General features: G+C 33.7%; 1 protein-coding gene across 1 annotated transcript in view; it reads right to left on the reverse strand.

Annotated features, from left to right (window-relative positions):
* The window catches only part of VhaAC39-1 (V-type proton ATPase subunit VhaAC39-1), a 108,238-nt gene that overhangs the window by 57,716 nt on the left and 37,344 nt on the right, over positions 1 to 13,178 (reverse strand). The window contains exon 5 of the mRNA XM_090408600.1: positions 6,312 to 6,389. Within this exon, the coding sequence (XP_090264726.1) occupies positions 6,312 to 6,389 (78 nt within the window). The remainder of the gene's footprint in view (positions 1 to 6,311; positions 6,390 to 13,178) is intronic.

A 13,178-nucleotide genomic window follows, 5' to 3' on the forward strand; every position in this document is an offset into this window, starting at 1 on the left:
TGGTGTTTCTACAGAAATGACCATTGTCAGAAAGACAATGCACTGTCATAAGGCTTCTGTAATTACGTGGTTTGAGGACAAGAACATCACAATAACTGACTGGCCTCCACAGAGTCCTGATCTCAACCCAACCGAACATCTGTGGGATGAACTCGAGCATTAGATGAGGTGAAGGAACTTCAGCCCCCACAACAGTCCAGGAACTCATTACATGCCTACAGGAAGAATGGTCAAAATTCCCATCGATTGTTATCATATTCTTGTGGAAAGTATGCTCCATGGGATTGCTCTAGTCATTGCAGTGAATGGAGGTCCAACATCTTATTAAGGTGGATGCCATGGCTGCTTGTTCCTCACACTATGGTGTGTTGACTTCTTTCCATGCAGTGTACTTTAGTCAGAAAGGTCATCAAACACCTGAAACTTGGAAAGGCAGCTGGAATTGATATCTGTTAAGAAATCCTCAAATATAAATTCAGATGGCCTAGTGAGAGAGTTGAATTTTGGATGACTGAAGCAGAGCTCCTAGTTCTTATTTATAAAATGGGAAATAAAACTGAACATGAGAATTACCCCACTGAGTGTTTCTGGTAAGATTTATTAAGTATATATCTCAGAAAAAGCTAAGAAAACTTGTGCAAAGCAAACTTCAAGAAAAACAAGCTGGATTAAGGCCAAATAGAAGTTGTCAAGATTAGATTTTCACTTTAACGCAAAAAGTTAAGAAATCATGGGAATGTAACTAGGACCGAATTTAAAGTTTCTAGATGTCAAAGTGCAAACAGAAAAACATTTCAAAGTATTACAATTTTATATTTATATAATAATTTTTTTTTTTTTTTGAAATAGATTAAATGACTAAGCCGAGAGAAAAAAAAAAAAGAAAAGCACTATTCCGTGTTTTTATTAATATTTATTAACATTCCGTGTATCTCTTCATTGTTGGGTGTAAGCACATGTCCAAGATCTTGTGAACACCAAAGTTGGATAGCAGCCCAATAACAGTCTGAGAGAGAGATTATAGCTGAGGTTATGGTTTAGATGTACTGGATTGAGGACAATTTCTTTAGATTCTACAATTTTTCTCTCCAGTTTATCATAGAATCAAATGATCAGAAGAATTGAGGACCTGGTTCGAGAGAGCACTTGTTCTAGTTCTGCAAAATGTGATGTCTTTTATGTTTTTCTAGAGGTAATTCAATGGATTTTTCAGTCTGGCCAAAATAAGGCATGTTGCAGTTGCACCAAATATGATAAATGCCAGATATTTCAAATTGTTATGTTTTTGCTTGGGCATACTAAGCAAGGAATGGAGTTAAGTGAAGGAGTGAAAGAAGTCCAGATGTTACGTGTTTTGAGAACTTCAGCTAATTTAAGTGAAATGGAACTGATATATGTTAGGGATATGTAGCCTTTTTCATTATTTCTATCTTCAATATGGTGAGGAGGTGGATTGAATAGTAGCTTATTAACTGTTTCTTTTGAATAACTATTTTGCTGAAAGGTCATATGAAGAAACTGAAATTCTTTGTTGATATCCTCTTCTTCACAGAAGAGGGAGGAGCATGTTTGCCTAGTGTAGAAATAATGCCAAATTTTTGAAGTGTATAGTGATGGGACTGTGCATGGAGATATCTATTGGTGTGAGTAGGTTTTCTGTAAATGGAAATCTTTAATTGCTCAGATACATGAGCGAATTTGACATCTAGGAATAGGAGAAAGCTATCGATCTCTAATTCTGTAGTAAATTGGATTTTCAGGTGTTGAATGTTGAGATGGTCTAAGAAATTCTTTAAAGAATCAGGGCCATGACTCCAGATTATGAAGATGTAATCTATATATCTTTGTCACAATCTAGATTTCAATGGGAATGAAGAGATAGCTTTTTCCTCAAAAGATTCTAAATATAAATTCACCAGTATGTGAGATAAAGGATTGCCCATGGCTAAACCAAAGTTCTGTTTGTAAATAGTATCTTTAAACTAGAAATAATACAATGGGTTAATAAAGACATTACTTTTTTCAATAATTTATCTTTTAAGAGAGTTAGAACTACTTCTTTAGGCACACATTTGTGAAGAGGGAAACAACACCAAAACTAGCCATAATTTCCACTTTTGAATATGTAGGTCTTTGACACTTGAAACAAAATCAACAATTATTTTAAGGAAAGAAGAGGTTGAGCTGAATAAAAATTTTAGAGATTTGGCTAAATACTGTGAGAGCTTATATGTAGGTGAATCAATGCCTTCTACAGTTGGTCTATGTGGAGTATTTTCTTTAAGAATTTTTGGTAATCCATATAATCGGAGGATCAAAGAATAAAGTGAACAAAGAGACAATCGAATATTTGCTGGTATGGTTGTGCAGTTCACGAATTGGATCTATGTCAAGAACAGAGTATCTGTTTGTAATAATTGGAACATTTTGTTATTATATCCCTCAGAATCCAGGATGACAATCGAGTTACCTTCATTTGCAGGTAGAATTATTATTTATTTATTTATTTTTTTTTTTTTTTTTTTTTTTTTTTTTTTTTTTTACCACTTGACGTTCTGCTAGAGAGATATTGTCTGTAGGAGGATTTGCATTGTTAAGAATAAAAATCGATTCCATATGAAGTAAATTAGCTTCTTGAGTAGGAAGGAAAGAGATAGCCTTTCAAATTTTTGTAAGTATCAAGCTCCTTTGGAATGGATTTTAGGAACATCACGAAATTAAAGCCCTTATTAAGATTATTCTTTTCACCATGGGAAGGATGTAATTGGATTTGTTAGCAATAATTTTATCAGGAGCGAGTTGAAATTTTGATTTAGATGGTTTTTCTTGTTCTTGCTTTAGAGCTTCGAATTCCTTAATTTTATTTTATTGTTATTTTGAGTCTTGGAAGCTTATAATTGTTGATCTCACCTGTACAGCCTATTATGTTTATTTGCTCCAGTTTGGTTGGCCCTGGTCAGGGGAAAAAAATAAAATAAAATATATATATATATATATAAAACATCTGGAATCCTTTCACTCCTTTGCTTAAGCTCCGTTCCTTGCTCAGTACATCCAAGCAAAAACATAACTTGAAATATCCAGCATTTATCATATTTGATGCAAATGCAACATGCCTTATTTAGGCCAGACTGAAAAATCCATCGAATTATGTCTAGAAGAACATAAAAGACGTCACATATGGCAGAACTAGAGCAAGCACTCTTTTGAACCACATCCACAATTCTGCTGATCATTCAAATGCTATGATGAACTGGAGAGAAAAACTGTAGAATCTAAAGAAATTGTCCTCAATCCAGTACATCTCAACACTCATCTCAGCTATAATCTTTCACACTGTCATTGCAATGCTATCCAACTTTGGTGATTAGTGATGCCTTCAATGCATGCACATGCCCAACAATGAAGAGATACATGGAATGCCTTCAAATGTTAATACACTAGCATTTTAATGTATAGATTTCTTCTTCTCTAGCAATGTTTGTTGGCATTTCTCTCATGTTATGCACCCGATGAAGCCTTCTAAGAAGACGAAACTAGTTCTGCGGTTTATTTAAAATAAAATAGTGTTTCTATTTTTTTTTTTTATCTCTCGGCTTATAGTCATTTATAATGTTTCAAATATATATATATATATATATTTTTATGCAACTCTTATTCATGAAAGGTTCTTGCAAACATATAGTCCATTTGTACTGTGAGTGACTAAGGATTCCTTGCTCCTATTTTTATTAATTCATTATCGATTTCCTGATATGTACCCTAAAGGGGTGTTCAGACTACTATGACAGCACTACAAGATTAAGTTTACATTATTATTAATCTCCTATCAACAATTCTCCTCCAAATTAGTCTATTACTTGTCAGCACTCCAATACTGTTGATTATAACATTTCAGTCTTCTCAGTCACCAAATCAATCAGCCTAGATATTGGTCTTCCTCTGGGTCTCTTTCCTGTCATCTTGGCATGATCATACTACCTCAGGTTAGCTCTGCTCAAATATTCTCGAATGTTAACAATGTCAAATTCCTTTATAATATCATCACTTGAAACAGATTCTGCAATTGCTGCCATCTGTTCATTTTCTTCATTTTTCACACAACTCTCAAATCTGTGGTCTCTAGTACTTTATTTCTAACCCAATTTTCATATCTATAACTTAAAACTGGTTTGAACAATGTTATGTTTACTGCTAGTTTTGTGTTTTTGCTAATTTCTCTCTAAATTCCATATAAATTTATTCAACAAGCTTCCCATCATATGACTTTGCTTATTCTGTTGTCTATTTCCAAATTTAATTTACAATCTTAACTAAAAACTGTGCCCAAGTAGCAAAAATATTTTAATTGTTCTATAGGTTCTCCTTGGAGAATTCACCCGAAGTTTTCAATGTTCATGCCTATTTAGTTTTGGCCTTTTCACTGTTGATTTTCATGTCAAATTTGTTACAACTGTTATGCACTTTAGTTAGAGAATCTCGGATACTTGCAATGGATGTATTTAATAGCTAAGCAAAGAGTTAAGTTTGATATCTCAGATTCTAATATCAGGTTTAATGCCACTTTATTTCATAATGTGATCATATAGATGATGAATACAAGTGGAGATAATGTACATCCTTGTCTTATCCCTGATTTTACATCAAACCATCTTCATATATTTCTTTCAATTATATCTGCTGACTTACAACTTATATATAGACTATGTATTGCTTTGTATAATGTTCCATTTACTCCAAAATAATCATAGTGTTCTGAAAAGATTTTTTGGGACAACTTGCATGCCTTTTCTAAATCTATAAAACTTAAGTACAGATACATGTCATATTCCCATGATTTCTCAACTATTTGTTGTAAAGTGAAAAGCTGATCTTGGCAACTTCTATTTGGCCTGAATCCAGCTTATTCTTATCTGAGTTCCTTTTCCACAATTTTTATCAGCCTCTTTTCTTGCATAAACTTATCTGGAACACTTAGTAGAGAAATATTTATTAATTCTCACATTCAGCTTTATTTCCTTTTTTTTTTTTTTTTTAATAGATGAGAACTATGAAAGTTCTACTTCAATCATCTGGAATTTTCGACCTTCTGACTCCAGGTCCTCTGAATTATGCAGCGTAGCCACTACAAAATTTTTTCATCTCCATATTTGTGCATTTATAAAATTAAATATCATTTAATCCAGCTGATTTTCACATTTCAGGTTTTTGATAGCTTTTATTTTTTTTTAAATAAATCTCAAGTGTCAATATATCCTCCTATTTGTATTTCTCATGAAAATTTTCTACTACTGTTCTGTCATTGCTTGTTTTGCTTAAAAGTCCTTCAAATTAATTATTCCAGACATTTGGGATATCTTTATCTTCAATTTTCATGTCACTTTAATCATTTTAAATTTCTTTTACAGTCCTCTTTCATTTCTAAGCATTTTCAATATCCTCCAGAACATTTTGTCACCACCTTGATATTTATCTTTTGTATACTTACCAAAGCCTTATCAAATCCTGCCATGGGCATATGTGTTTGTGATTGTCTTTAGGTGTGAGACTGCCACCTGCTTATTGGAGGTTTGAAAAAGCTCCATATTCTGTCTCTAGCATAAGGTTTCTAAACTATGTAAAAAAATAAATTAAAAATACAAAAAATATATAAAATTGTTAAAAAAATGCTTAGCCCATTCATGGTACAAAATGTATGATAAGTTTGTGAATAACCTTTCATGGGTAGGAGCATAATGAAAAAAAAAAAATGCCTGGTGGGATTCATTTCCTACTCTGATGTTTAGATCTCCAACAGGGGGCCACTTTTCCATTTTCTTTATGTCAGCTGTTCTAATTACTCAAAAAATTCTTCTGCTTCTTCATTTCTTCGTTTATTTTTTTATTAAAATCTTCATAAATTTATATTTTTTGTATTATTTATTTATTATATAGTTCAGAAACTCTACTTTAGAATAAAATGGAACTTTTTTTTTTTTTGACCACCTCAGACTTCCAATAAGCAGGCTAGTGGTCTCACACTGACTGCGTTACAGGAGAATAACAAAATGTATTGGAAAACCCAATCTATCTCTTTAAAAAATTTTTATTTATATATTTTTTATTTGATTGATAAGTTTTTTGAAGGAAAAAAAACTGCATCATCAATGAAGAGTGAAATAATAATAATATAACAATAATCAATGAAAATTTAGTTGTAAGTTTTATATGCGAGATAAAATTATGTAAAATATTTAACTACTTTTTGTATTTTTGCAGTACAAGTCCATTATTACAATTATATTTTTTAAAGTTATAACAAAGTAACTTACAGCTAATATTTCACACATTACTTCAGCAGTGATTCCTCCTAAGTCTTTGCAAAACTCATAAAAAGCTTCTAAATAAGCCTAAGGATGACATATAAAAGAGGATAAGAACTGATATTATTTTTGATTCATTAATGTTTACAGCAATATTGCAATTAATTTTCTTCATAAGCACAGATATCACACAGTTGAAATGGTAACAATTATTAAATTAATGGAAGCAGTTAGCTGAAATATTAAATATTTCTTTTGCATTAATAAGATAACCCCCACTCCCATTTAGTTGCTTTGGTGCATTTCATATATTGGAAAAAGGAACAGTATCTTTCACTATATAGCTATATTTCAAAATCATGTGAAAAATAAATATTTTTAATTCAGTTTGTTTGTTAACTTTAAAAATATTATACATTCAAACTATAGTTATTTTATGCAATTAACATCCATGAAAGATTATAAATGTAACATTAAGACTGGATGGATATTTTATCCTCATTTTGTTAATTATATATATATGTATATATCAGTAGTGTTGCGTGTCCATTTCGGTTGGGTGTGCTGTCCTGTAGGTTATGCAACCATGGCCACAAATTTCACATCAATTTGACCGTATGCATGGATGTGTGTCCCTGGAAAATTTTCCAAGGGGGAGCAAAGCTTGGAGACAAATAATTACATCAATAAACGTCTTTTAGCTTTTTTTTTTCATGTAATTATTTGTCAATGTAAACTATAAATACATTAGTTTCATTTTGCATCGATTTTAATGATCTTTAATTCTTGGAAAATAAAAGTATCCAGAATTAATAGTTTTTAGCACAATTTCATATATAAAAAAACTGACTGGAATATTTTATTAAAAATCAACTAATTAATTAATCCTAAATTAAATTATTTCACTTTAAAAGCAAAAAAATCATAAAACTAACAAGTAAAATAATATTAAATTACATACACTTACCTTTTAAAAATGTATTTTTCTGTATAAATTTGTTTCACTATAAATTTACAATTCACACTTCACTCAGTGACTCACCAGACACAGAGGGCAAACTAACCGGTCACTGTTCATAAAAAGATGAATCAAAAACAGGAACACGTTTTATTGCTGCAATAAAACACATGTTCTATAGCTATCCCACCATGGGCAGAAACATGCCAACCCATAATAAAATTTTAAGACAGACAAAGCGTCCCAGGCTCGAGGGTGTAAGATTCCACATCTCAATTAATATTAATTATTTGTGGAATTTTTTAATTGATCCTCGGGGGCGGGGGGGAGAACTAGTTATTCAGTAGAATAGACTCATCTGGTCACTACATGAGTGTTCATGGTACACACACAAATATTACAGATGTTTTAGTGTTTAACTTTTAATTTCACTGTAACAGTGATTGTGATTCTCTTTTGAAGCAGGAATCCTACATCCTTTCTCTTGTCCTCTTTAGGAGCACAGAAATAAAAAGATTTCCTTTGTCTGCTGTTAGTTATCTAAAGGAAACTGTACGACAGCCATCACTACCAACTTTTCAAGGTTGAATAATACAGGCTAATGGAACTTTATGGATTTTACAAGAACAAAAGCTAAAAAGCATGTCACTTTTTGTTCATTTTCATGCTTCTCCCTCCTTTATTCAACTTAACATGAAATTAGTGAGCATCTCTAATAAATGTTTTGAATGGTAGAAACAATTTTGTCTTTAATCATTTTCTTTTTTTTTTTCATACATCATTTTTTTATTTCCTTGAAGTAGTGGTTTATGGGATGCTTAAGGGTCAAAGCTGTATAACTGAGAGGAGACCTCCACATAGCCTTTGAAGGAATGCGGAGAACCGGACAGGGCTTCTCACCTAATGTCTACTCCTCACCTTCTCGTGGTGCACCCTGTTGGGTATCTACTTGGATAATGAACGAACGAGGATGGGCTGGCAATTTGGGATTTAGCCAACCAAATTGTATTCTTATTGGTTAAACCGAAATAAAAAATTATGGTCCAACATGACAAAATTTCATGCTGGCTGGGTCGTCGCCCGGTTAAACAAGGCCCCCGTTGTTTTTGCCAGGGAACCAGGGCGAACAGTGAAAAGTCAGCTACTGGAAAAAAAAACCCCAACTCAACATCACCAGAGTTAAAGATCGGTACTATCAACATAAGAAGCCTGAATGGCAAAGAAATGGAGCTAGCTGAGGAATTAGATAAGTACCAGATCGACATTATAGGGGTGACAAACAAAAAAGACAAACACTGGTGAGATCTTTCTGAGCAATAAATACAAAATGTTATATTCATGCAATGACAATCAAGGAAAAGGAGTAGCCATAGTATTCAACACAAAATAGGAGGCTAATCTTCTTGAATGGCAGTCAGTCTCAAGTAGAGTAATGTGGGCAAATATGAGAATGGGGAACTGGACAATGAGACTTATTTGTGCCTATGGTCCCACAGAAGGTTCCACTAAGGTAGAAGTGAAGGAATTTTTTGAGGCTATAGAAAAAGCAACTGACACAATGAAAAAGGAAAAGTTGGTCCTTGTTGGGGATCTAAATAGCAGAGTTATGATTGTCAGACATACAAAAATATTTTGGGAAAATTTGGAGAAAAGAGCAAAGCTAATAATAATGGCAAATATCTGTTGGATTTCTGCTCAGGACATGGACTGGTTATTACTAACACCATGTTACAACATAAAAATGTGCACAAATTCACATGGAGAGAAGTGGCAAGGAATAAGAAAAGTCTCATTGACTATGTTATTGTTGATAGTGATGTTTTCTCCCTGGTGCAGGACACCAGAGTGCACAGAGGATTTGAAATTGGAAGTGATCACTATTTAGTCTTAGGATAAAATTGAATTTCATATTGAAAAGAATAACATGTAAGAAAGTTTTAAAGTGAATAAAAGTTGAGCAACTCTCAGATGTGAACTGTAGACTAAAATACAGAAATATTATTGAAAAGAAAATGAAAGAGTTTGAGAACAGGAATCAAACCTTGGAGATTCAGTGGCAAACTCTGAAGGAAAGATTGATTGATTCTGCCAGAGAGGCATGTGGTGAGGTTGTGTGCAAGGATAGAAAAATTAGAACTCCATGGTGAACACAGGAAGTTAAAGAGGCAGTGAAGGAAAAGAAGAAAGCATATCAAAAGTTCTTGGTAAACAAGTCGCTTATTCTCTTAGAAAATACAGAGACAAATGCAAGAATGCTAAACAGTGTGTAAAACTAGCTAAACAAAAGTCATTGGAGGAATTTGGCAAGAATATAGAAAATAAATATCAAGAAGGTGGCAAAATATTCTGGAGGTTGTTGAAGAAGCTTAGAAATGGAGGAAAGAGTGCTGTAGAATGAGTTAAAGATGATAAAGGTGACATGAAAATGGGAGAAAAAGACATCCTTGAAGTATGGAGTAATTACTTTGAAAAACTGCTAAATGAAACAAGCAGCGACCACACCACAGTGGTAAAAAACACTGACCACGCATGCAGTCAGGAATACATATCCACACTTGAAGTAGAAAAAGCCAAAGGCTTGAAATGTGGAAAGGCAGCAGGAGTAGATGATATTCAACCAGAAATGCTGAAGTATGGTGGTATAAAAGTCTTACAGCGGCTGCACTGCATAGTTCAGAAACCCTGGACAGAGGGACGAATTCCCGATGATTGGAGGGGAGCTCTCATAGTACCCATATATAAAAAGGGAAATAAAACTGAATGTGAGAATCACAGAGGTATTTCCCTACTGAGTGTTGCTGGTAAGATCTATGCAAGTATACTTGAGAAACGGTTGAGAAGAATTGTGGAAGAAAAGCTTGGTGAAGAACAAGCTGGATTCAGGCCAAATAGAGGCTGTCAGGATCAGATCTTCATTTTACGACAAATAGTTGAGAAAGCATGGGAATATAACAGAGATCTGTATTTAAGTTTTGTCGATTTGAAAAAGGCTTATGACAAGGTGCCAAGAGAGAAGCTATTCAATACGCTACAGTTATATGGTGTCAATGGGGCATTATATCAAGCAATAGTTAGTCGTTATTTGAGTTGTAAGTCAGCAGTTGGAATTGAAGGAAGTACAGGAAGATGATTTAATGTTAAATCTGGTGTGAGACAAGGATGTACATTATCCCCTCTGTTATTCATTATCTATATGGATCACATTATGAAGGAAAGTGGTATTAAACATGATATCAAAATTGGAGATGTTAATGTCAGCTTTTTGCTTTATGCGGACGATGTTATACTTCTGAGTAAATCTGCAACAAGTCTGCAAGATTCCCTGATTAAATTGAATAACTGTTGTAATAGATATGGTATGAAGGTCAGCAATAAAAAGACAAAGACAATGAAAATATGCAGAATCACTGAAAATGTCAACTGTGTTGTGAATGGAGAACCTGTGGAACAAGTAAAACATTTCAGCTACTTAGGCAGGATTTTTAGTGAAGATGGTAAATTAAATATGGAAATAGACAACAGAATCAACAAAGCTGGTATGGTAGGAAGTTAATTGAATAAATTCATATGGAGTAAGAGAGAAATTAGTCAGAACACTAAATTAGCTGTATACAAGACAGTGTTCAAACCAGTTTTAACTTATGGATCTGAGAGCTGGGTCAGAAGTAAAACACTTGACCAAAGACTAGAGACCGCAGATATGAGAGTCCTGAGAAAGATTAGAGGCGTGAACAGATGGCATCAATGGCAATATCATATTAAAAATGAGGATATTAGGAAAGAACTTGACATTGTCAGCATCCAGGAATGCATTAGCAGAGCTAATCTCAGGTGGTATGGTCACTTAAATAGAATGGGAGAGGAAAGATTAGCAAAACAAGTGTTCTCTGCCAGGTTGGCAGGAAAACGACCCAGAGGAAGACCAAGATATAGGTGGATTGATACGGTACAAAGTGCCTTAGATGATAGAAATATAAGATAATGTTGGAGTCTTGACAAGTAACAGACTGATTTGGAGGAAAATTGTAGACAGGAAGTTAGTAATGATGTAATTTTTTTCATGTAGTACTATTATATTCTGTACACCCCTTGAGGGTACATGGCAGGAATTTGATAATGATGATGTAGTGGTTTACCCATATTTTTTAAATATTAAATAAAATAAATCTGCTAATTCCTGTAATCATCCAGTAACTTGTGAAGACTGGGGATATCTAATCTCCACTCTTAGCCAATCATAGAGAGCTGGCTCAAGGTCAGCTATCTGTGATTGACTAAGGAAGATCAGAGGAGGTTGTATATTGCTGACAACTGCTGTATTCTCCCTCCAGGAATCATGATCCCTAATAGTATATGTTGCTATCTGAAATCCCTGAAACCCTAAGTTCCTCTAGTCAGCATATAATCAAACTTATAATCTTTCTTCAAGGAGCCTAACACTATGGATGCAAACTCCATTTCTACAGAGTTACAAATAGTTATTTTTAAATAATAAATGTAAAAAATATGATTTAAAATTTTAATATCATAACATAATTTCAGATGAACAATGTTCAACCTCCTACTCTTTGATTAACTCTTACTCAACACACTTTGAAAAAAAGAAAATGAAATGAAGAAAATCAATTCAATTAACTTGAAAAGTAAAATCTATTTAAAATAACAAAAACAGTGACAAATACATTGTTAGAAATACATGGTTTAAAGATCTTGAAGGGGTGCTTTTAAATGTGTCAGGAAAATTATAAAGATAAGGAAGTCATTTTGCCTCTTTACAAGACATTGATAAGATATCACATGGACTACTACATGCAGGTCTGGTCTCTTGGTAGAGTAGAGAGAGTGAGTGCAAAAGAGTGTCAAAAATGATATCAAGATTGTGGAATACTGATTATGAAGTGGATTGAGAATTTGTAGGCCAGACACTAGCAAACAGGGTCAATGTAATTGACAGTCAAACTTCTGAAAGGGTTATACATAATTTTAGTAAATGGAATTTTTCATTTTATGGAGGGTGGGGAAAGGACACAAGGGTCCTTGGAAGTTGAGAATGAATGCCACTAAAAAAAAAAGGGGATGAGATCTAGATTTTTCTCTCATAATGTCCTCGATTGGAATGGATTGCAATTGGATGTTGTGGTGTCCCAATTTACGATTATTAGGCTTTCAACTATCCTTACATGTGAAACTCTACTTGTTTTTGTCCAAATCTTATTTATATACGAGATATCACCCAAATACAAATATTCAAGCTTCTTCTCCCCTTAGTGTCCCTAAATATTTATTTTATAGTGTGCCTTTCAGGACATTTAGTTTAAGATATAAAATTCAAAAACAAGGAGCAATTACCAAAATATGTCTGAGTGTGAAACAAATATGCAGTTGTGACCTTTATCTCGTAACTTAACAAAATCCCCCCCGCGTGATTAGGTTCGTGCGTTGTTACAAGTGGTGCATTGAGCGGCAATCTTAGACAACTGTATTTTCAATGAACAAAAGTTTATTGAACTCTTAAACATGGTACAATTCATTCTTTATCAAATAAAACTCAATTCAATACTAAGAATATATAATAGGGGTGCTTAAGGGTCAAAGCTGTATAACTCAGAGGAGACCTCCACATAGCCTTTAAAGGAATGCGGAGAACCGACCAGGGCTTCTGACCTAATGTCCAATCCTCACCTTCTCGTGGTGCACCCTGTTGGGTATCTACTTTGATACTGAACGAACGAGGATGGGCTGGCAATTTGGGATTTAGCCGACCAAATTGTATTCTTATTGGTTAAACCAAAATAAAAAATGATGGTACAACATGACAAAATTTCATGCCGGCTGAGGCATCGCCCGGTTAAACAAGGCCGCCGTTGTTTTCGCCAGGGAACCAGGACGAACAGCGAAAAGTCAGCTACTGGAACAAA

The sequence above is a fragment of the Typopeltis vanoorti genome, chromosome 18, assembly GCF_054136105.1.
Source record: "Typopeltis vanoorti isolate ZY-2024b chromosome 18, IOZ_Tvanoo_1.0, whole genome shotgun sequence".
NCBI classification, from domain to species: domain Eukaryota; kingdom Metazoa; phylum Arthropoda; class Arachnida; order Uropygi; family Thelyphonidae; genus Typopeltis; species Typopeltis vanoorti.